The 25,381-nt window shown below is 41.2% G+C and overlaps 1 protein-coding gene across 1 annotated transcript in view; it reads left to right on the top strand.

Moving 5' to 3' along the window:
- LOC137638304 (pleckstrin homology domain-containing family H member 1-like) overlaps window positions 1–24,911 on the top strand; it is a 44,996-nt gene extending 20,085 nt beyond the window's left edge. The window contains exons 4-7 of the mRNA XM_068370366.1: window positions 12,415–12,553; window positions 13,930–14,157; window positions 20,823–20,958; window positions 23,796–24,911. Coding sequence (XP_068226467.1) covers window positions 12,415–12,501 — 87 coding nt within the window. The 3' untranslated portion in view covers window positions 12,502–12,553; window positions 13,930–14,157; window positions 20,823–20,958; window positions 23,796–24,911. The remainder of the gene's footprint in view (window positions 1–12,414; window positions 12,554–13,929; window positions 14,158–20,822; window positions 20,959–23,795) is intronic.
- Window positions 24,912–25,381: the final 470 nt, after the last annotated feature.

Genomic DNA, 25,381 nt, shown 5'->3' with positions numbered 1-25,381 from the left:
ATCTCAACTCATTCCCTCCCAATCCATTGTGTACCTGGGAATGGAGATTCAGAGTCAGGATTTTCGGGCTTTTCCATCGGCCCCCAGGATAAACCAAGCCCTAGAGTGCATCATGAGCATGCTGAAGAGGAGCAATTGCTCAGTGAGACATTGGATGAGTCTCACAGGGACCCTCTCATCACTGGCCCTGTTTGTCGAGCTAGGGAGACTCCACCTCCGCCCTCTTCAATTCCATCTTGCTGCTCATTGGGACAAGGGCTCGACTCTAGAAGCAGTCTCTATCCCTATCAACCAAGAGATGAAGACCACTCTCCTGTGGTGGAAGCACAATCTCCTTCTCAAGGAGGGTCTATCATTGGCCATCCAGACCCCCAATCTTCATCTCTTCTCAGATGCATCGGACTCGGGCTGGGGTGCGACCTTGGACGGACGGGAATGCTCAGGAGTATGGAACAAGGAACAAGGATTACTCCACATCAACTGCAAGGAACTGTTAGCAGTTCATCTAGCCCTGTTGAACTTCAAGTCCCTCCTGCTAGGCAAAGTGGTGGAGGTGAATTCAGACAACACCACAGCCTTGGCTTACATCTCCAAGCAAGGAGGGACCCATTCGAGGAGCCTTTACGAGATCGCAAGGGACCTCCTCATTTGGTCAAGAGGTCTAAACCTCACTCTGGTCACGAGGTTCATCCAGGGCGATATGAATGTTTCAGCGGATCGCCTCAGCAGAAGGAATCAGGTCATTCCCACGGAATGGACCCTCCACAAGAGTGTGTGCAACAGACTTTGGACCTTGTGGGGTCAACCTACCATAGATCTGTTTGCCACCTCCATAACCAAGAGACTTCCGCTTTATTGTTCCCCTGTTCCAGACCCTGCAGCGGTTCATGTGGATGCTTTTCTTCTGAACTGGTCCCATCTCGACCTGTACGCATTCCCTCCGTTCAAGATATAAACAAAGTTCTGCAGAAATTCGTCTCGCACGAAGGGACACGGCTGACGCTGGTTGCTCCCCTTTGGCCTGCAAGAGAATGGTACACAGAGGTACTTCAATGGCTAGTCGACTTCCCCAGGACTCTACCTCTAAGAGTGGACCTTCTACGTCAACCACACGTAGACAGGTTGCATCCAAACCTCCACGCTCTTCGGCTGACTGCCTTCAGACTGTCGAAAGATTCGCTAGAGCTAGAGGCTTTTCGAAGGAGGCAGCCAGTGCGATTGCCAGAGCTAGAAGAATTTCCACTCGTAGAGTCTACCAGTCTAAGTGGGAGGTCTTCCGAAGCTGGTGTAGAGCCAATTCAATATCCTCTACCAATACCTCTGTGATCCAAATAGCTGACTTCCTTCTTCATCTTAGGAATGAGAGATCCCTTTCAACACCTACGATTAAAGGATATAGGAGCATGTTGGCCTCAGTTCTCCGCCACAGGGGTTTGGACCTGTCTTCCAACAAGGACCTTCAAGACATTCTCAAGTCTTTTGAGACGTCTAAAGAACGTCGTCTTTCCACTCCAGGCTGGAATCTAGACGTAGTCTTAAGGTTCCTTATGACATCTAGGTTCGAACCTCTCCAGTCAGCTTCCTTCAAGGATCTTACCCTCAAGACTGCTTTTCTCGTTTGCCTTGCAACAGCTAAGAGAGTCAGTGAGGTTCATGCCTTCAGCAAGAACATTGGTTTCACAACCGAATCTGCAACATGTTCTTTTCAGCTTGGATTCCTAGCAAAGAACGAGCTTCCTTCACGTCCTTGGCCTAGATCGTTCGAAATACCTAGCCTCTCCAACATGGTAGGTAACGAACTAGAGAGAGTTCTTTGCCCTGTCAGAGCTCTCAAATATTATCTGAAGAGGTCTAAACCTATTCGAGGACAGTCAGAAGCCTTATGGTGTGCCATCAAGAAACCCTCGAGACCCATGTCCAAGAATGGGCTTTCGTACTATATAAGGCTTCTGATCAGAGAAGCACATTCTCACTTAAAGGAGGAAGACCTTGCATTGCTGAAGGTAAGGACCCACGAAGTAAGAGCTGTAGCTACTTCGTTGGCCTTTAATAAAAACCGTTCTCTGCAGAGCATAATGGATGCAACCTATTGGAGGAGCAAGTCAGTGTTTGCATCATTTTATCTGAAAGATGTCCAGTCTCTTTACGAGAACTGCTACACCCTGGGACCATTCGTAGCAGCGAGTGCAGTAGTAGGTGAGGGCTCAGCCACTACATTCCCTTAATCCCATAACCTTTTTTAACCTTTCTCTTGAATACTTTTATTGTTGTTTTTTATGGTTGTTACGGTAGGCTAAGAAGCCTTCCGCATCCTTGGATTTGGCGGGTGGTCTATTCATTCTTGAGAAGCGCCTGGGTTAAAGGTTTGGTAGAGGTCCTTTAGTAGGGGTTGCAACCCCGTGTACTTTGGCACCTTTGGGTTGATTCAGCCTCCAAGAGGAACGCTGCGCTCAGTAAGGAAGACGAACTTTAAATAAAGAGGCAGAGTAACGGTTCTATTCGACTTCCTTACCAGGTACTTATTATTTCATTGTTATTTGAGATAACTGTTATATGAAATATGGGATACTTAGCTATCCTTTAATCTTGTACACTGGTTTTCACCCACCTCCCTGGGTGTGAATCAGCTACATGATTATCGGGTAAGTTTAATATTGAAAAATGTTATTTTTATTAATAAAATAAATTTTTGAATATACTTACCCGATAATCATGATTTAATCGACCCTCCCTTTCCTCCCCAGAGAGAACCAGTGGACCGAGGAATAATTGAGGAGGTGTCAACAACAAATGATTGAGTACCTGGCCACAGGTGGCGCTGGTAAGTACACCCCCTTCTAGTATTGTGATAGCTGGCGTATCCCTCCATAGAATTCTGTCGGGCAACGGAGTTGACAGCTACATGATTATCGGGTAAGTATATTCAAAAATTTATTTTATTAATAAAAATAACATTTTTCCAATAAATTATTTATTATATTCAAACCTTAACCCTTTTACCCCCAGGCTATTTGGAACTTTCCAACCCTTAACCCCCAGGGGTTATTTTTTATTCAAGCACATTTTGCAGTATATTTTTTTCAAATTGCTCTAACAGCCTTAATTTTCATCATAGAGAGGTCAGGTTGGTCTCATTCTCTTGGAAAATGCCTGAAATTTCTCAAAAAATTATGAAAGAAAAAAAAAATTGTAAATAGCATTTTTTTGCAAGGACGTACCGGTACGTCCATGGGGGTAAAGGGATGGGTTTTGTGAAACGTACCAGTACGTCCTTTTGGGGGTAAAAAGGTTAATTTTCTAATTATGAAACAAAATATATGTAATAATGATAAGAAAAATAGATTTACATAAAATGTAATGATAAATCACAGTAAAGGGAAGTAAAATGTGTATATTCACTGGCTGGTAAAAAATTGAGCCATTTCTCATTCTCACTCACTCAAAGAAACAATTTTTAAATTACATCTCTGTGATGTTATTTCCAAGTGGGAAACTGCTCTTAGAAAAAAAGGCTCTGGCAAATTTGAAAATACCAAAGTCATCCGTTTACTTTATAAGTAAGTATAGTAGAAGTTATGTAAATATAGTATTTTACTGTTAATATATGATAATTATATTTTTTCTATGAGCCTGCATGATGATCATATTGCTTCTATCTTGAAGCTTGTCTTATATCAACCTTGACACCAAAACAAAAAAATTTCCTCCTTCTTCACTAGTACATTCCGGCCGAAATTCCAACGCTATGGAATCTTTCCCAACAGATCCCTGTAGGAGGAAGATTTTCCCACTTTAATCAGGTTTGGGGAAAGCTTTCATCCCAAATCGTGTGTGCTATCCTTGTTCAAAGGGGACTATCTAATTCCTCTGTCTACCAACCCCCCTCTGCACAAGGAAGCAATATTTTTTCCAAGTTATCTAGCAAATTCGGTTAAAGCCTCTTAAGAGGTCTTGAATCCAACATAGGGTTTTTACAACAGGTTATTGGAGCTAGTTATGGATGTTTTAATTCTAAATAAGTTTACAGTTCTCACCAATTTTTCAATGGAAATGCCCTTAGCAGTCTTCTGGTACAGAAAGAAAATAGGGTAATTTTGATAGACTTCACAGTTGCATTTTTTTTCACAATCTTATTCATCTGAATTTGAGGAAACTTCTTCAGTTTGTGAATGATTTCAAGGTTTACCCATTCATTGCCTATCATTCAGTCACAAGACTGCGCCACAAGTTTATACCTGGGTCATGGCTCCCATCTCTATATGGATAAGACTTCTGGTTAACAGTTTCTTTTACACCTGGATGACTGGCTGTTTTTAATGCTTTGTTGGAAAGAGTTTTGGATAAACAAGTGTGATTATTCAGGTCACTGGAAAGTTTGGGAATCCTGGTCAATTTGGAAAAGTCTCTTCTGATTCCAGACTCGGAGGATTCTATATTTTGGAATGATAATAACATCGCTGCTATTCTTCTTGTTCAGCTAATAATCTACTTATTAACTCAGATTATCTATCTTATTTTTTAAATCCTGCATTCAATATTCCCTCTTTAGAATAGAAGTTAGTTTTATGTCAGAGAATAGATTTATTTTGTCCTTTTTGAGAACTGTTAATTGTTATTTGGACAAGACTACAAACATAAGAATAATGTTCCTAATATGTTATGTGGGGTAGAGATTCTAAGTTATCCCGTGTCCAAAATTCTGTCCTTGTTAAAAGCTTGGTCATATAGGCTCACCACTAGGAATTGGATCCAAATCAGATGAAACACGAAGGTAATTTTAAGATTAATTTTTCCTTTGTAATACAGTGTTGAGTAATGTATCTAGGTAAGTAATTTGGATGGTGGGGTCGTATATGGGAATGAAATATGAAGAATCAACTTAGAACACACTTTATTGGAAGACTTTTTTACCAAGGTACTATACTCAATTTTTTTTTAATGAGGCACATTTGCACTGACTCGCAGCGGTGCCCTTTTAGCTTGGAAAAGTTTCCTGCTAGCTGATTGGTTAGAATCATCCTGTCCAACCAATCAGCGATCAGGAAACTTTTCCGAGCTAAAAGGGCACCCCTGCAGGTCAGTGCAAATCTGCCTCACTAAAAAGAATTGACTATAGACTATAGTGAGAGTAAGGTGTTAGACAAGTTGATTAATTTTGGATTTTAAATTTCTTATCTCTATCCTTCATTGACCCAGTTCCATGAAAGTGTGGAAGTCAGCAATATAAACATCAGGGGTCTTCATAGAAATAAACAATTTCAATCGTAAGATTTATTATTTTATTTACCTGGTGTTCATATGCATACCCATCAACCTCCCCACTGACTTGTGACGTCTAGAGGATAGACAGTTGGTTTCAATTTCGGGACTAAAAGACTAGGCAGCTACTATATATCCACTCTCAGTTTATCGTCATTAATGACTAGATTGTCATCGTGCTGTACTGAAGGCCTAAGCCTATTGATTGGAAAGAAAACAGATTTTCAGCTTTGGGGTAAATGCTGATTTAAATGAAGCTTTGAAAGAGAAGCAATATGAACATCAGGTGAGTATACAAATAACAAATTTCATTAATAAAATTCCATTTTCAATATTAAACTTAGCCGGTGATCATATAAGCTGCAACTCTGTTGCTCGACAGAAAAACCTACGGTCAAAATACGCCAGCGATCGCTATGCAGGTGGGGGTGTACATCAACAGCGCCATCTGTCGAGCAGGTACTTAGTACTCCAAGCAAACAAAGAACCAATTTTCTCTCTGTCGGGCTACCGGCAAGACCTACTAATACGCTGTTACTAACTGGATTTGTTTTCACAACTATTTGGTGAAGTACACTATTATAGTTTTGAGCTTTCGCTATGCAGGGGTTTTATCTTCATCTCAAAACTTGAACTCGTTTTGGATAGATTTAATTATGGTGACAAAGAGAGTATGGACTCTCTTTCACTTTTAAATGGCCGACCCTTCCCTTAGACGGAAGTGTGTTTAGGTTTTTAGTAATTTTGCTTAACACGTTAAAGATCTATATATTTTATATCTCTCCGCCTTTATTAGGCCTCTTCAATTAACTTTCCATTTATTATAAACATATAAAAATAAATTTTTATGTTTTGTTTATATGCGACCTTTCCTGATAGTAGGCGGTCCTAACTTGAAACCGAAGTTAATCAACGTTGAGCCCGTTATATCGTATTTAGCCTTTAAAGAATTTAAAACTTTTTAAATTTAATGTTTTATGAAAGAATTTTTTTGATAGTCTTTGTACTGTTTTCAAAGATGAACTAACGTTTAGTTTTTTAGACTACGCAGTTGTTGACGTTCAGGACCTTCAACATGCGCTCTATCGTTACGATAGAGAGAGAGTGTATCACGGTTTCACTTTGCAGTAAGAGTAAATCGATTCTGACGTTTCGTTCATTCTTTCTTAGCTTAAATGTTTTAAATTCTAAATTAAAGGAACTTTTTATTTGGAAAACCTTTCAGTTTTTTCCTTTGGTCAAATAACATGTTTTTTGACGATATATAATTGGGCTCTTCTCTTAGGTGCGAAATCAAGAGAGAAAGAGAGAGAGAGATAGAGACGGAGGGAGAGAGAGGAGAAAAAAACGTTCCGTTCAAGCGGGTAACGTTGTTCTCGCGTTACTCTCCTCCCTAGTCGCTGTACGGGGAAGAAGGTAAAACGTTTCTAGGGTTTTATTCTTGTCCCCAGGCTATGTGCGGTGAGAGATTGTAAACGTAGTTTATTTGAACTAGTGTTTAGTCTCTTTCCCAGCCACTGAATTCCTTATCTTTATATATGTTTTCTGTTTTTTGCTAGTATTAATGAGCTTGCATTATACGACTGTTTTCGCAATTACTACCTTTTAATGAAGGGTAGAATTGCGTGTTTCAGGTAGAAATCAGTAAAATTTTCGATTTCAGTGAAATAAGTGCAAAACAGAAAATCGAAGTGATAAAGTGATATGCGCAAAGTGTTACAGTGTTGCGTCCGAGGGTTCGTCTGTTCGTGCCTGTCGTTCACCTAGTCCGGGACCTCTTACAAGCTCCCAAGCCCAGGGGAGAAGTAATGTCGAACGACTTATGGGTTCGTCAGGCCTTGATCAACGAACAGACGTTTCCCTCCGTGGTTTCGGGCGTATCTACCCAAGATCGCCCCACCCACACAAAGACGAGAGAGCCCATTTATTTCTCGTCTGCGGAAGAGGTTTCTCGTAAGAAACCATGGACCAAGGTCTCGCAGCTTATTAAGCGCAAGTCGGTCCCTTCCGCGCAAATCCAACGGCTCAGTTGTAGCCACTGGGTCAGTTCGGACTCGCTGCAGTCTTCCGACGACTGCTCACCTCCTAAGAGAGGCAAAGCGGTACCGCATCAGGCAGTCACACCGTCTGTTGCCGCACCTGCTCCTGTAGACCCTAAGTGGTCTTTGCTGCAGACCATGCAGTCTCAGTTAACGTCATTGATGCGGGACTTTCGTGCGGAGAAGGTTGACACTGCACCAACCTCTAGCCTACAACCAACACGGTTGTGCGTCCTGTGGACGCTGAGGCAACCTTCTGCCGCACTCCAGCTGAGAGTCCCGCCACCCATGCGTTCCAGTGTACCCTGCCAGCCGCATGTTGACGTTCAGTAACGCACGGAACCTTCCGTTGATGTTCGCGAGGTACAACAACAGTCTAAGTTGTTTTGTTTTGACGCGGTGCGTCAACCTCCGCATTCTAGAGTTGTTTTGACTGCTCAGTATAGACAGTCAAAGCAGTCTCGAGTGAACACTGTATGTCCTCACGCACCTGTTGTGGTTGACAGTTCAGTTGTTGACAGTTCACAGACTGTCAAGCAGTTACATGACGTTGCCTTCTGGTCTGCTACTAATGCACCAGTGAGAGACTCACTGAGATAACCTAGCTTTTATCGGACAAGGTTCCTGTAGATGAGAAAGTGCTGTTCTCCCTCCTACTGATATTCCCTTGAGGACTCTGTCATTTGGAGAGGAGCCTTAAGCTGCTTAGCCTCCTATGGACTTTAATTAAATCATGATGATTTTTTAAGGATCGTCCGGATCTGGTAACTGCTGCTCCTCTTTCGCCTAAACGTCAGAACTTACACTAGGCCTAGCTACTTCGAAGCCGTTGTTTTTAAGCTAGTGCTCTCTCGCTCTCCTAGAGAGCGTTACGTTGGCTAGGCGACTGGTTTTTGCACCAGGAGGAGTTTTAGGGATACAGCCTTTGATTTCCCTTCTTTTAAACTGGCTTATAGAGCGAGAGTCTGATAGGACACGAGAGAAGTTCTCGGCTTGGGAGTTCTTGCCTCTGCCCAGATAGACTTCTCAATCCTGGTAGACTCGCCCTGGCGCCTAGCCAGGAGACGCTCCAAGTTGTTTTCAGGTCAACTTCTCAACTTTTGTCGAGCCTTTGAAGTTTTGCTGTACTATTTTGTCACACATAACAAGGCTTTCAGGGATGGTAAATGGTTCCGCCTCAGTCGCTAACCCCGTCTGTTGCCACACCTGCTCCCGTAGACCCTAAATGGGCTTTGCTGCAAGACATGCAGTCCAAGCTTGCGTCCTTGATAGAGGACTTAAATGCGGAGAAGAACCTTCTGGCCAACAACCTTCCAACCGGTTGGCTGTGCGCCCTGTTGACGCTGAGGTAACCTACTCACGTCTGCCAGTTGAGGTGGTTCCTCCTTCTGGCCAACAACCTTCCAACCGGTCGGTTGTGCGCCCTGTTGACGCTGAGGTAACCTACTCGCGTCTGCCAGTTGAGGTGGTTCCTCCACCGATGCGACCCAGTGTGGGTTGCCAGTCGCACGTTGACGTTAAGCGACGCTCGGAGGTGGTTGTTGACGTTCAGGACGTTCAACAACCAGCGAAGGTGACTTGTTGTGACGCAGTGCGTCAACCTCAGCAACCCGGTAGGGTGTTGATTGCACAACCCAGACAATCTAGACAGTTTCGGGTTGACGCTGTACTTCCTCGCGCACCCATGGTTGTTGACAGTTCACAGACTGTGCAGCAGTGCCATGATATTGCGTCCGGCTCCGTCACGCATCCACCAGTGCGACCGGATTCAGCGAGTCAGACGTTGCCCACTCCGTTGCCGTTTCCCCATCAGTTTCGGATGAGGAACCCTCTGATGAGTACGTTGCTGAACAAGACGATCAGCCCCAACCCTGCTATCCATCCAGAAGATGCTGAAGAAGGAACGCTGCCCAGTCAGGCTGTGGATGAGTCTGGTAGGGACACTGTCATCCGTGGATCAATTTGTGTCACTAGGAAGACTACACCTCCGTCCTCTTCTATACCATCTAGCTTTTCACTGGAAAAAGGACAAGACGCTAGAAGCGGTCTCGGTCCCGGTTTCCGGAAAGTTAAAGTCTTGTCTGACTTGGTGAAAGGACTTTATCAACCTTAGAGAGGGTCTTCCCCTGACTGTTCAGACTCCCAACCACGTTCTCTTCTCGGACGCATCGGACGTAGGCTGGGGTGCGACATTAGACGGCAGGGAATGCTCGGGATTATGGAACTCGAGTCAAAGGACAATGCATTTCAACTGCAAGGAGCTTCTGGCAGTACGTCTGACCTGGAAAAGCTTCAGGTCTCTCCTTCAAGGCAAAGTGGTGGAGGTGAACTCGGACAACACCACGGCTTTGGCGTACATCTCCAAGCAAGGAGGGACCTACCCTCTGACATTGTACGAGATCGCAAGGGACCTCCTCACCTGGTCAAAAGGTCTAGACATATCACTAGTAACGAGGTTCATCCAAGGCAACTTGAATGTCATGGCAGATTGTCTCATTCGGAAGGGACAAATAATTCCAACAGAATGGACCCTCCACAAGGATGTATGCAAGAGACTTTGGGCCACCTGGGGCCAGCCAACCATAGATCTCTTCGCAACCTCGATGACCAAGAGGCTCCCAATATTTTGCTCACCAATCCCGGACCCAGCAGCAGTTCATATAGATGCCTTTCTACTAGATTGGTCACATCTAGATCTATATGCATTCCCTCCGTTCAAGATTGTCAACAAGGTACTGCAGAAGTTCGCCTCTCACGAAGGGACAAGGTTGACGCTAGTTGCTTCCCTCTGGCCCGCGAGAGAATGGCTCACCGAGGTACTTCGATGGCTAGTAGACGTTCCCAGAACACTTCCCCTAAGGGTGGACCTTCTACGTCAGCCACGCGTAAAGAAGGTACACCAAGGCCTCCACGCTCTTCGTCTGACTGCCTTCAGACTATCGAAAGACTCTCGAGAGCTAGAGGCTTTTCGAAGGAGGCAGCCAGAGCGATTGCTAGAGCAATGAGAACATCCACCCTTAGAGTCTACCAATCAAAGTGGGAAATCTTCCGAAACTGGTGCAAGTCAGTATCCGTATCCTCGACCAGTACCTCTGTAACTCAAATAGCTGACTTCCTCTTATATCTGAGGAAAGAACGATCTCTTTCAGCTCCCACTATCAAGGGTTACAGAAGCATGTTGGCATCAGTCTTCCGTCACAGAGGCTTAGATCTTTCCAACAATAAAGATCTACAGGACCTCCTTAAGTCTTTTGAGACCACAAAGGAGCGTCGTTTGGTTACACCTGGTTGGAATTTAGACGTGGTACTAAGATTCCTTATGTCAGACAGGTTCGAACCGCTACAATCAGCCTCCCTGAAAGATCTCACCTTAAAGACTCTTTTCCTGATATGCTTAGCCACAGCTAAAAGAGTCAGTGAGATTCATGCCTTCAGCAAGAACATCGGATTCTCATCCGAAACGGCTACATGTTCTACAACTTGGTTTTCTAGCCAAACACGAGCTGCCTTCTCGGCCTTGACCAATATCGTTCGATATTCCAAACTTATCGTATGGTTGGAAATGAACTAGAAAGAGTCTTATGTACTGTAAGAGCTCTTAAGTTCTATTTAAAAACCTTTACGAGGCCCGTCTGAAGCTTTATGGTGTTCAGTTAAGAATCCATCTTTGCCTATGTCAAAGAATGCTTTATCCTATTTTATCAGACTGTTAATACGAGAAGCTCATTCCCATCTGAATGAGGAAGACCAAGCTTTGCTGAAGGTAAGGACACACGAAGTTAGAGCTGTCGCAACTTCCGTGGCCTTTAAACAAAATAGATCTCTGCAAAGTATAATCGACGCAACCTATTGGAAAAGCAAATCAGTGTTCGCGTCTTTTTATCTTAAGAATGTCCAGTCTCTTTACGAGAACTGCTACACTCTGGGACCATTCGTAGCAACGAGTGCAGTAGTGGGTGAGGGCTCAACCACTACAATTCCCTAATTCCATAACCTTTTTAATCTTTCTCTTGAAATGTTTTATTATTGTTTTTGGGTTGTCCGGAAGGCTAAGAAGCCTTTCGCATCCTACTTGATTTGGCGGGTGGTCAAAGTCATTTCTTGAGAAGCGCCTAGATTAGAGGTTTTGATGAGGTCCTGTTGTATGGGTTGCAACCCTTGATACTTCAGATCCTAGGGGTCGCTCAGCATCCTAAGAGGATCGCGAGGCTCCGTAAGGAAGACGTACTTAAAAAGGCAGAGTAATTGTTCAAGTCGACTTCCTTACCAGGTACTTATTTATTTTATGTTTGTTATTTTGAATAACTGCTAAAATGAAATACAAAATACTTAGCTCATAATAATGTAAACATGTAATGCTGGTCTCTACCCACCCCCCGGGTGTGAATCAGCTTATATGATCACCGGCTAAGTTTAATATTGAAAAATGTTATTTTTATTAATAAAATAAATTTTTGAATATACTTACCCGGTGATCATATATTAAAGGACCCTCCCTTCCTCCCCAATAGAGACCCAGTGGACCGAGGAGAAAATTGGTTCTTTGTTTGCTTGGAGAACTAAGTACCTGCACGACAGATGGCGCTGTTGATGTACACCCCCACCTGCATAGCGATCGCTGGCGTATTTTGACCGTAGGTTTTTCTGTCGAGCAACAGAGTTGCAGCTTATATGATCACCTGGTAAGTATATTCAAAAATTTATTTTATTAATAAAAATAACATATTTTGATCAAGTTTGAAGGAAATGTTGCTACTTTACAACATACTGTACACTGCCAGACAGGTCTCTGATAAACACACAAAAGTATTTATTCTTACTAGCACCCAAGTTTTATGAATATAGATTTTAATGACATGCATTGAAAACTTTTTTTTATGGTTTTATGGAATTTCAGATGAAGAGGGTTGTAGATCTTTTTCATTGGAGTAGTGTTGGGATAAGTTTATTACAGTATTATAATATTACTTTATAGGTGCTGCTAACATGAATGGTGTAGGCTGTTATAATACAGTATTGTATTTTATAAATTTATACAATTAAGCAAAGGGTCTATTGTATTTCAAATACCCATATGTACTAGAATATATATTTGAACATTTTAAACAAATTTCAGATTGATATATGGGAGAGGTCAACAGCGAGAGATCAAGAGGTTCAGGATCATCTGGACCTTCAGCAGCTCATATTCAAGAAGCTTTGACAAAATTCTACCCTACAAGATATAGGGAAGACCCCAACGAGGAAGAGCAAAAGTAACATAATCTTTTTACTCTTTATTTTTAATTGGCAAAGTTACTTCAACACAGTAGTAAAATTGTTATGATTATTAAAGAGTCTTTAGTGATATAGAAAGCTGTCATATCATTCAGAAATACAATTACTGTCTGTGAAGCTTCTGCACACGCCTTAAGGCATTGTCTTTGATGTTAAAGGCCGGTGATGCATTAGGTACATGTTATGTTGTACTCATGTGTGGATGTTCTATGCTGAAGAACTTCAGCCAATGAAATCAGTTATCAAATTAGTGTGGAGTTGCTTTTGGTACCACTTTTTTTTTTATTCATAAAATAGTTACTGCTAAGAGGGCCTACCACTTAGTGTACATTTCCCTTTATAAAGAATATATACTTTACATTGTTATACTACATAGGTCTTATACACTGCACTTTGCCCTGAGCTCCATAGATTTTTGCCTTTTACTTTTCATCTGTTCACTTTGTTCCCTTTTCACCTGGCCATAAAACTCTTTAATTTTACCTAGCTTCTTTAGGTAATTTCCATGAAAAGTACCTCAGTAAGCTAGTTAAAATACTTTATAGTCATATCAATTTGCAGTCTTTTAATGTGGGAGAATACTTTCTTTCCAACAAGCTTGTTGAACTTTAGATCATTTTTTTTTTAACACCTAAAGCCCTCCCCCACTGTGGACCAACCAACGCTATTGTTGTCACACTGCTAGGCAGTAACTGTGCCTGATTATCAACATTAACCCAATCTCCTCAACTCATCTTATCTACATTGTTTATAAGAAAATGTTAACCTACATCTCTCTCCCAACATTTTATTACCATAAGAGAGTTATTGGGTCCTTTGACTCGCCAGATAGTGCTACGTACATTGTATCCTTCTCTAGTTACTTGGGTTCGTAGTTATTACCTATGTGAATCCCAATAAGTACAGGTATTGAAATATTGAATTTAGTTAGAAAAGTTCTTTTTATGTTAGTGATATTATAATGTGCTAGATACTATTTGGTGCATTGTTGTTTAGATATTTAAAAAGAGTGAAATATGAATATAGTTGCCCTTCCTGTTTTCTTTCCCACCCTTCATAAGAGGATTGACCTTTCTGTCAATTCTTGGGCATTTTATAATGGCTCTTAGGGTACCTTATTTCTCAAATTCCCTTATATAGGCAAATTCATTGTATTACTGTACTGTATATATTCCAAAGTTAATTAATAATACTATTGTGTATAACATACTGTATAAAAGTATGAAGATATTAAAGAAAACAATAGAAATAAAGTAAGAGGGACGAAAGAGAATTTGAGCAGTCATCATCAATTTAGTATATTTAATTCAAAAAGATTTATTATACTCTATATACGATGTCTATATTTTTTCAGATCTCTTTTGGATAGTTTACAAGAAAAATGGGTGGGTCTTAGAGGAAGAACTCAAAGCGATTGCGTGAGAATTTACTTAACTTGCACTCGAAAGTGGCCGTTCTATGGTGCAACACTATTTCCTGCAGCCACTCCAACAACAGATGGTCCTCCAACCCCTGTGTGGGTTGCTGTCAGTGAGGATGCTATAACCCTCCTAGATCATGCGAGTATGGCGTCTGTGGGCAGGTAAGAGAGCCACCGAGAAATATTTTGAACAATATTGGTTTTTCTAATAATTTTTTTTCTCTAGTTTTATTCATTTCCATTTCATTACGCTTAATTTTGTACGCAAAACTGTTGAAATTTTTTCTACCATTTTATTTAAAAAGAAAACATTGCATCCATTGTGTAAAAAGATAACATTATAGTTGTCAAAATTTCATTAGTTTTATGTAGATTAGTAAATGCATTTCCCCATATATAATAACATTTTTTTCAATATTTAACTTAGCCGGTGATTATATAAGCTGCAACTCTGTTGCTCGACAGAAAACTCTACGTTAAAAATCCGCCAGCGATCGCTATGCAGGTAGGGGGTGTACTTCAACAGCGCCATCTGTCGTGCAGGTACTCAGTACTCAATGTAAACAAAGAACTCAATTTTCTCTCTGTCGGGCTACCGGCAAGACCTACTAATTCGCTGTTGCTAACTGGATTTGTTTTCACAACTATTTGGTGAAGTACACTATTCTAGTTTTGAGCTTTCGCTATGCAGGTGTTTTATCTTCATCTCAAAACTTGAACTCGTTTTGGATAGATTTAATTATGGTGACAAAGAGAGTATGGACTTTCTTTCACTTTTAAATGGCCGACCCTTCCCTTAGACGGAAGTGTGTTTAGGCTTTTAGTAATTATCTTATCACGTTATAGATTTTCCTCTATATATATCTCTCCGCCTTTATTAGGCCTCTTCGATTAACTTTCCATTTTTTATAAACATATAAAATAAATTTTAATGCTTTGTTTATATAGACCTTTCCTGAGAGTAGGCGGTCCTAACTTGGAAACCGAAGTTAATCAACATTGAGCCCTTTATATCGTCTTTAGCTTTTAAAGGATTTAAAATTTTTAAAATTTTTTAAATGTAATATTTTATGAAAGAATTTCTTTGATAGTCTTCGTACTGTTTTCAAAGATGAACTAACGTTTAGTTTTTTATTCTACGCAGTTGTTGACGTTCAGGACGTTCAACATGCGCTCTATCGTTACGATAGAGAGAGAGTGTATCACGGTTTCACTTTGCAGTAAGAGTAAATCGATTCTGACGTTTTGTTCATTCTTTCTTAGCTTAAATGTTTTAAATTCTAATTTAAAGGAACTTTTTATTTGAAAAACCTTTCAGTTTTTTCCTTTAGTCAAATAATATGTTTTTTTGACGATATATAATTGGGCTCTTCTCTTAGGTGCGAAATCAAGAGAGAAAGAGAGAGAGAGATAGAGACGGAGGGAGAGAGAGGAGAGAAAACGTTCCGTTCAAGCGGGTAACGTTGTTCTCGTGTTACTCTCGTCCCTAGTCTCTGTACGGGGAGGAAGGATAAAACGTTTTTAGGTTTTTATTCTCGTCCCCAGGCTATGTGCGGTGAGAGATTGAAAACATAGTTATATGAACTAGTGTTTAGTCTCTTTCCCAGCCACTGATTTTTCTTTTTATCTTAAATATGTTTTCTGTTTTTTGCTGGTATTATGAGCTTGCATTATACGACTAATTTCGCAATTACTACCTTTTAATGAAGGGTAGAATTGCATGTTTCAGGTAGAAATAAGTGCAAAACAGAAAATCGAAGTGATAAAGTGATATGCGCAAAGTGTTACAGTGTTGCGTCCGAGGCGCAAAGTGTTACAGTGTTGCGTCCGAGGGTTCGTCTGTTCGTGCCTGTCGTTCACCTAGTCCGGGACCTCTTGCAAGCTCCCAAGTACAGGGGAGAAGTAATGTCAAACGACTTATGGGTTCGAGAGGCCTTGACCAACGAACAGACGTTTTCCCTCTATGGTATCGGGTGTATCTTACCAAGATCTCCCCTACCATAAGACGAGAGAGACGTTGTTTCTCCTCGCCATCCGTAGGCTTTTCGCATAAGAAACCTGTCACAAGGTTTCGAAGCCCTTAAGCGAAAGTCAGTCCTTTCAGGACAGGTCCAGCGTCCTGGTTACAGCCATTAGGACAGCTCTGACCCTATGCAGTCATCGGATAACTGCTCGCCGCCTAACAAAAGCGTAACACAGACTCCGAAAGTCTTTTTTTGTAGGCAAAGTGTTGCGGTCACAGACGTTAGCCTCGTCTATTACCACAACCATTTCCGTTGATCCTTAAGGGGTTGTATGGCAAACATGCAGTATATGCTTGCCTCCCTTATGGAAGACTATTCTGCCGATTAGTCCGTTGAGTCTAGCCGTTTATCTCATCGATATCCTGGCTTTCAGCCAACCTAACGTTCCTTTGTGCTTACTGTTGACGTTGGCGTAGCTTAGTCACGTCAGTCAGGTTGTTTAGAACCACACTCGATGCGGTCTCGTGTGGTTTTTCAGCCGCATTTGGACGTTAGGCCACTGGCTGATGCTCCTGTTGACGTTCTAGACGTTCACTAACAATCGGAGTTGACTTGTTTTGACGCTGTGCGTCAACCTCCGCATTCTAGAGTTGTTTTGACTGCTCAGTCTAGGCAGTCAAAGCAGTCTCGAGTGGACGCTGTACGTCCTCACGCACCTGTTGTGGTTGACAGTTCAGTTGTTGACAGTTCACAGACTGTCAAGCAGTTACATGACGTTGCGTTCTGGTCCGCTACTAATGCACCAGTGAGAGACTCAGCTTTTATCGGACAAGGTTCCTGTAGATGAGGAAGTTGCTGTTCTCCCTCCTACTGATATTCCCTTGAGGACTCTGTCAGATGGAGAGGAGCCTTAAGCTGCTTAGCCTCCTATGGACTTTAATTAAATCATGATGATTTTTTTAAGGATCTTCGTCCGGATCTTGTAACTGCTGCTCCTCGTTCGCCTAAACGTCAGAGCTTACACTAGGCCTAGCTACTTCGAAGCCGTTGTTTTTAAGCTAGTGCTCTCTCGCTCTCCTAGAGAGCGTTACGTTGGCTAGGCGACTGGTTTTTCACCAGGAGGAGTTTGGGGGATACAGCCTTTGCTTTCCCTTCTTTTAAACTGGTTTATAGAGCGAGAGTCTGATATGACACGAGAGAAGTTCTCGGCTTGGGAGTTCATGCCCCTGCCCAGATAGACTTCTCAATTCTGGTAGAATCTCCCTGGCGCCTAGCCAGGAAACGCTCCAAGTTGTTTACAGGTCAACTTCTCAGAGGGATGGTAAACGGTTCCGCCTCAGTCGCTAACCCCGTCTGTTGCCACACCCGCTCACGTAGACCCTAAATGGGCTTTGCTGCAAGACATGCAGTCCAAGCTTGCGTCCTTGATAGAGGACTTAAATGCGGAGAAGAACCTTCTGGCCAACAACCTTCCAACCGGTCGGTTGTGCGCCCAGTTGACGCTGAGGTAACCTACTCGCGTCTGTCAGTTGAGGTGGTTCCTCCACCGATGCGACCCAGTGTGGGTTGCCAGCCGCACGTTGACGTTAAGCGACGCTCGGAGGTGGTTGTTGACGTTCAGGACGTTCAACAACCAGCAGAGGTGACTTGTTGTGACGCAGTGCGTCAACCTCAGCAACCCGGTAGGGTGTTGACTGCACAACCTAGACGGTCTAGACAGTTTCGGGTTGACGCTGCGCTTCCTCGCGCACCCATGGTTGTTGACAGCTCACAGACTGTGCAGCAGTTCCATGATATTGCGTCCGGCTCCGTCACGCATCCACCAGTGCGACCGGATTCAGCGAGTCAGACGTTGCCCACTCCGTCGCCGTTTCCTCATCAGTTTCGGATGAGGAACCCTCTGATGAGGACGTTGCTGAACAACAAGACGATCAGCCCCCAGCCCTGCTATCCATCCAGAAGATGCTGAAGAAGGAACGCTGCTCAGTCAGGCTGTGGATGAGTCTGGTAGGGACGCTGTCATCCGTGGATCAATTTGTGTCACTAGGAAGACTACACCTCCGTCCTCTTCTATACCATCTAGCTTTTCACTGGAAAAAGGACAAGACGTTAGAAGCGGTCTCGATCCCTGTTTCCGAAAAGATAAAGTCTTGTCTGACTTGGTGAAAGGACAATATCAACCTAAGAGAGGGTCTTCCCCTGACTGTTCAGACTCCCAACCACGTTCTCTTCTCGGACGCATCGGACGTAGGCTGGGGTGCGACATTAGACGGTCGGGAATGCTCGGGAATATGGAACTCGAGTCAAAGGACAATGCATTTCAACTGCAAGGAGCTACTGGCAGTACGTCTGGCCTGGAAAAGCTTCAGGTCTCTCCTTCAAGGCAAAGTGGTGGAGGTGAACTCGGACAACACCACGGCTTTGGCGTACATCTCCAAGCAAGGAGGGACCTACTCTCTGACGTTGTACGAGATCGCAAGGGACCTCCTCACCTGGTCAAAAGGTCTAGACATATCACTAGTAACGAGGTTCATCCAAGGCAACTTGAATGTCATGGCAGATTGTCTCAGTCGGAAGGGACAAATAATTCCAACAGAATGGACCCTCCACAAGGATGTATGCAAGAGACTTTGGGCCACCTGGGGCCAGCCAACCATAGATCTCTTCGCAACCTTGATGACCAAGAGGCTCCCAACATTTTGCTCACCAATCCCGGACCCAGCAGCAGTTCATATAGATGCCTTTCTCCTAGATTGGTCACATCTAGATCTATATGCATTCCCTCCGTTCAAGATTGTCAACAAGGTACTGCAGAAGTTCGCCTCTCACAAAGGGACAAGGTTGACGCTAGTTGCTTCCCTCTGGCCCGCGAGAGAATGGTTCACCGAGGTACTTCGATGGCTAGTAGACGTTCCCAGAACACTTCCCCTAAGGGTGGACCTTCTACGTCAGCCACACGTAAAGAAGGTACACCAAGGCCTCCACGCTCTTCGTCTGACTGCCTTCAGACTATTGAAAGACTCTCGAGAGCTAGAGGCTTTTCGAAGGAGGCAGCCAGAGCGATTGCTAGAGCAAGGAGAACATCCACCCTTAGAGTCTACCAATCGAAGTGGGAAATCTTCCGAGACTGGTGCAAGTCAGTATCCGTATCCTCGACCAGTACCTCTGTAACTCAAATAGCTGACTTCCTCTTATATCTGAGGAAAGAACGATCTCTTTCAGCTCCCACTATCAAGGGTTACAGAAGCATGTTGGCATCAGTCTTCCGTCACAGAGGCTTAGATCTTTCCAACAATAAAGATCTACAGGACCTCCTTAAGTCTTTTGAGACCACGAAGGAGCGTCGTTTGGTTACACCTGGTTGGAATTTAGACGTGGTACTAAGATTCCTTATGTCAGACAGGTTCGAACCGCTACAATCTGCCTCCCTGAAAGATCTCACCTTAAAGACTCTTTTCCTGGTATGCTTAGCCACAGCTAAAAGAGTCAGTGAGATTCATGCCTTCAGCAAGAACATCGGATTCTCATCTGAAACGGCTACATGTTCTCTACAACTTGGTTTTCTAGCCAAAAACGAGCTGCCTTCTCGACCTTGGCCAAAATCGTTCGATATTCCAAACTTATCGTATGGTTGGAAATGAACTAGAAAGAGTCTTATGCCCTGTAAGAGCTCTTAAGTTCTATTTAAAAGGAACTTAACCTTTACGAGGCCCGTCTGAAGCTTTATGGTGTTCAGTTAAGAAACCATCTTTGCCTATGTCAAAGAATGCTTTATCCTATTTTATCAGACTGTTAATACGAGAAGCTCATTCCCATCTGAATGAGGAAGACCAAGCTTTGCTGAAGGTAAGGACACACGAAGTTAGAGCTGTCGCAACTTCCGTGGCCTTTAAATAAAATAGATCTCTGCGAAATATAATCGACGCAACCTATTGGAAAAGCAAGTCAGTGTTCGCGTCTTTTTATCTTAAGAATGTCCAGTCTCTTTACGAGAACTGCTACACTCTGGGACCATTCGTAGCAACGAGTGCAGTAGTGGGTGAGGGCTCAACCACTACAATTCCCTAATTCCATAACCTTTTTAATCTTTCTCTTGAAATGTTTTATTGTTGTTTTTGGGTTGTCCGGAAGGCTAAGAAGCCTTTCGCATCCTACTTGATTTGGCGGGTGGTCAAAGTCATTTCTTGAGAAGCGCCTAGATTAGAGGTTTTGATGAGGTCCTGTTGTATGGGTTGCAACCCTTGATACTTCAGCTCCTAGGGGTCGCTCAGCATCCTAAGAGGATCGCGAGGCTCCGTAAGGAAGACATACTTAAAAAGGCAGAGTAATTGTTCAAGTCGACTTCCTTACCAGGTACTTATTTATTTTAAGTTTGTTATTTTGATAACTGCTAAAATGAAATAAAAAATCCTTAGCTCATAATAATGTAAACATTTATTGCTGGTCTCTACCCACCCCCCTGGGTGTGAATCAGCTTATATAATCACCGGCTAAGTTAAATATTGAAAAATGTTATTTTTATAATAAAATAAATTTTTGAATATACTTACCCGGTGATTATATATTAAAGGACCCTCCCTTCCTCCCCAATAGAGACGCAGTGGACCGAGGAGAAAATTGAGTTCTTTGTTTACATTGAGTACTGAGTACCTGCACGACAGATGGCACTGTTGAAGTACACCCCCTACCTGCATAGCGATCGCTGGCGGATTTTTAATGTAGAGTTTTCTGTCGAGCAACAGAGTTGCAGCTTATATAATCACCGGGTAAGTATATTCAAAAATTTATTTTATTTTAAAAATAACATTTTTATATTGTCAGTACTGTAATGCTAAAAGGGCTTGTTTGTATTTGTACTACTAGGTATGCTTATGGTTCTGTTGTGACATTTGGTGGCTGTCAAGAGGACTTCATGCTAGTTGTGCACACAATGGAGGATGACGGTACTCAGCATCCCCCTGGCACTCACAAACTCCTCCTCTGCATGAACAAACCAAAGGTATGTTTATTGAATGATGATGCTCTATAGCAAGGTTTCTAGTTTAGTATTAGTTATCTTATAAACAAAATTATTACTTATGTAGGTTACATTGCATAGGTATTTCTGTTTTAGTATACTCTACAAGGATAAAGCTTATCATTTTGAATTTATGAATTTAAGCCTTTAAGCCTGGCAATAGGGCTTAGGAGGCCTTCCAACACCCATGTGGCACTGAAAATAAACCACACAGATGCAATATGAACTGAAAGTTTAGTGGTAAAGTAGAATGCTTAAGATTCAGTGCAACCAGGGACTGGAGGGATGCTGCAAAGACCTGTTAGTAATGCCTACTGTGAAACCCCTGAGGTCCTTTGATGATGCTACCCTCCAACAGGTTTTTTAACTTGCTACAGTCTATTAGTAGACAGTAAATTTCCATTTAGATAATGCTCTAGGACATCCATATGACTTGGGTGATTTGCATCCTGATGTGAAAGTTGTGTTTATACACAACTTCACTTTCTTAATCTATGGAGGAAAGTGCTCATGCAACATTTTAAGCATATGCTTAACGAAACACTTTCTCTCAGGAGTTCACCAAGCTAATGTACAAAAGACACTCCTGTTATTCAGGAAGGAATTCAACATTTCTAAATGCAATGAAGAGTATAGCTTCAGCATGGCAGGAAGTAGCAAAGGAATGTATGAATGATGAAGAAATAAAAAGAATTAGTTTAACCCTTTGGCGCTTATGCCCTACAAAAGTCGAGGTGAGGTACAGTGCATATGCCTTAGACTTTTATTTTTTGAATTGGTACGTCCAAACTATAACAGATTAAGGCTTCTGGTTTGTTAAATCTTATTGGGAAAAGATTGAACTTTGCACTAATGTAAAAAAACATAACTGGAATGCTAAAAAATAATAAAAAAAATCTGCGTTGAACATGAAATTTTTGAAAAAAATCATATTCTTTCTTAGAAATTCATGATAAATACAATCATTATGTTTGGGGATTTTTATGATACTCAAATTGTGTAGAATTGCATATTTTTCATGTGAATGCAACCTCTTTCCAATAGATATGTTAGAAAGTAAGGTGTAAATTAATAAAATGATAGGTTTTTTTTTTGAGCAAAAATTTCAGATTTTCTAACCAACTAATATTGATGTTTTTCATTGTTATGTCATTACAAATAAAGATGAGAAAAAATTAAAGGCATCATTGTAGAGGCAATTAAATTTCAAATAAAATTAATAAATACAATATATATATATATATTGTGGGAAAAATACAGAGCAATTTACCATTAGATAACAGAGTAAGTTTTGCAATTTTATTGTAGGTGTTTTTACGATAACATTTTATGTATAGATGCGTTAATGCTTTTATATTGTTTTATATACTGTGTAAAAGTACAAAGAATGTTCTTTCTTATCATTTATGACACATTTATATTGCAGTTATTTATATATGCACTAACCTGCCCAGAAACATTTTTCTACGAGAGCGTAAATTGAAAAAAATAGGTCTTATTGGGAATCAGCATAGGCCTGCCATGCATGCGCTGCTTCTACCCATTTTCTTTTAGGCTTCACATGTCCCTCAACCATCTGCCCACTCGTAGTGTGAGTTTCGTTTTCCTTGAGTAACGTGCGTATTTACGCCGAATTTCCCCCCAAAATAAGTTACGTATGACGAGTCAATTTGTGTCATCGGATCACTTACGGCAATAAATATTTTCACATGTCGTTGCATCATAGGATCACCGGAGGGTTAAGAAACATCGGAGTTAGAAGTTGATGAAGACATTCAACAGCTATTTACTGAGACAAAGGAACTGACATTTGAAGAACTATTTGAACTTGAAAAATATAAGAATAAAGTGTAGACAGGATCAATAATGCTTGGATGTACCAGAAAAAAAAGTTCCCAACAAATAAGTAAAAGGGTATCAAATAGAGATTCAGTAACCAATGGAAATAAAATGAAATCAAAATATAGATTGCTGATTAATAAAAATTAGAGGCCACTAGTATGCCTTTGTGATGCTTGTCCATAATCCACATGAAAAAGACATTCTCCATCTAGATTACTATCTTGTCCCTTTCTTGTCATACCTGTTACTTATTTAGCAGTGGGTACTTGCACTTACGGCAGCATGAATGTTGATTAGATTTTTATGGATGTACTACACGGTGCTCTCATTCATGGGGAACATTCTGCCCACATCTGCAAATGCATATCTTCCATAAAATTTGTTACCTCTACCGTTAGTTTTAAGATATTTACACTCTTTGGCAGATGATGAAGCTCTCTTAGGGACCATGGTAAAAGTTGTATAAAATAATATGACCAGTGAAAAGATGTTAATAACTAGAGAGGTTAACACTATAATTGTTACACTGGAAATGTTGTGTAATTTAAGGTAGGAAAGCAATCAAGAACGTCAAGAAGTACACCAATTGTAACGGACAGGAACCGCAATACATTAATTCAGTGTAGCGAGAAGATCTGTAAAACTCAAATCTGCAAATATTTATATCCTATTATATACTGTGAAGAGGAAGAGCTTTAAAGTCATGCAAACGGACATATCTAAATTTTACTACACCAGAGTTTGATATACTGTATACTAGATACAAGAGGAAGCTTCCCAGTTGTCTGGGTTTAACATCCTATCTTGTATCATTGCTGGTACTCCACAGCAGTCAGAGTCATTCCAGTTGGTTTCTTTCATTAGCACTAAGTAGTTTAAGGCACATTTAAAGGTGGGTTTGTATTTTAGAAAACAAACTTTTGGATACTTATTGGTAAGGTTTTGAGTATGTGCACTTAAGTTTACTTAATTTTCAGATTCTAGAGCTGACATTACTTATCCCGGATTACATGAATGCCTTGGGTCGACATGTACTGAGTACTCCCCAGACAGGTACACTGACCCGCCATGGTTCTAGAAGATCGGCAAGGTCACATCTCACCTCTGTACCTGGACAACCAGATTTGTTGAAAATGACAACAGAAGTTGATAACAAGCTACAGCGCTTAGACGCTAAACGCCGAGCACAGGCTGACTCTTCTGCCGTATGACCCGCGCTAAATACTAGGTCATCCTGAGTAAGGTTCATGCTGGGCCCAACTGCCACGCTGTGATAACATGTTGGATGTAAAGCTCATTTTGAAAATCTTGTTGTGTGAAGATAACACAATGATATTGGAAACAAGTATGTTATTAAGCTGAAATTAGTTTTTCATGAGTAAATATACACATAGATATATATATATATATTTAAAGACTTAAAACGTTGTGTATCTCGCACAAAAATATCAATAACCGTACTATTTGTGGCCGAGCATGAGCTTTGTTTACTAATTTCTAATTGAAATGCTAATCTCTAATATGTTTGGGGATTATTGTTGTGTAGCCTTGACCCCCTCCCCCCTTTGAAAATACCCTATGAGTGGCTAACCAAGAAATTTACGAGATATGTGAAGAAAAATATAGAAATTAATGTCCTTGATTCAGGCATGTGCCTTATGTTGCACTTGAGAATTCATTATAAATTGATTTGTGAATTGATAATCATATTGTAGAAAGTGCAAAATTACAGCTGTGACGATTCAGTTACATGAATTAATTGACAAGCATATATTTTTATTTCACTACAGCATTAGTATAAGTAACATACTACATAAGTCTTTACACAGAAAAAATAGTTGAAGTTTACAAAAGAATCAGCATATTGTCAGACTATATTAGGATATCTTGTGAAGTATATAAAAATATATAAATATATATTTGCAGTATGTTTAGTATCAATAGCTTTTTTATGCATACTTTATTTATATTTTTTACAACTTTTTTTTTTTAAATTCGTATCCTGAGGCTGAAAAAACAGTCGTAGATTACCTAGTTGAACTAACTGTTGTTAAACAATCTAAATACAGTCTTTAATTTATCGAAGTCTGCTTTATGTATTTTTTGTTTTTCAATATTTAACTTAGCCGGTGATTATATAGCTGCAACTCTGTTGCCCGACAGACAAATCTACGGTAAAAACTCGCCAGCGATCGCTACACAGGTTGCGGGTGTGCCCAACAGCGCCATCTGTCGTCCAGATACCCAGTACTCAATGTAAACAAAGACTCAATTTTCTCTCTGTCGAGCTATCGACAAGACGTACTTACTCGCTGTTGCTAAACTGGAGTTTTTTCACAACTAATTGGTGAAGTACTTTATTCTAGTTTTGAGCTTTCGCTATGCAGGTGTTTTATCTTCATCTTAAATCTTGAACTCGTTTTGGATAGATTTAATTATGGTGACAAAGAGAGTATGGACTTTCTTTCACTTTTAAATGGCCGACCCTTCCCTTAGACGGAAGTGTGTTTAGGCTTTTAGTAATTATCTTATCACGTTATAGATTTTCCTCTATATATTTTAT

This window comes from Palaemon carinicauda, chromosome 3 (assembly GCF_036898095.1).
Source record: "Palaemon carinicauda isolate YSFRI2023 chromosome 3, ASM3689809v2, whole genome shotgun sequence".
Classification (NCBI taxonomy): Eukaryota; Metazoa; Arthropoda; class Malacostraca; order Decapoda; family Palaemonidae; genus Palaemon; species Palaemon carinicauda.
The sequence above is the reverse complement of the archived record's forward strand: the minus strand, read 5'-3'. Positions and strand labels throughout refer to the sequence as shown.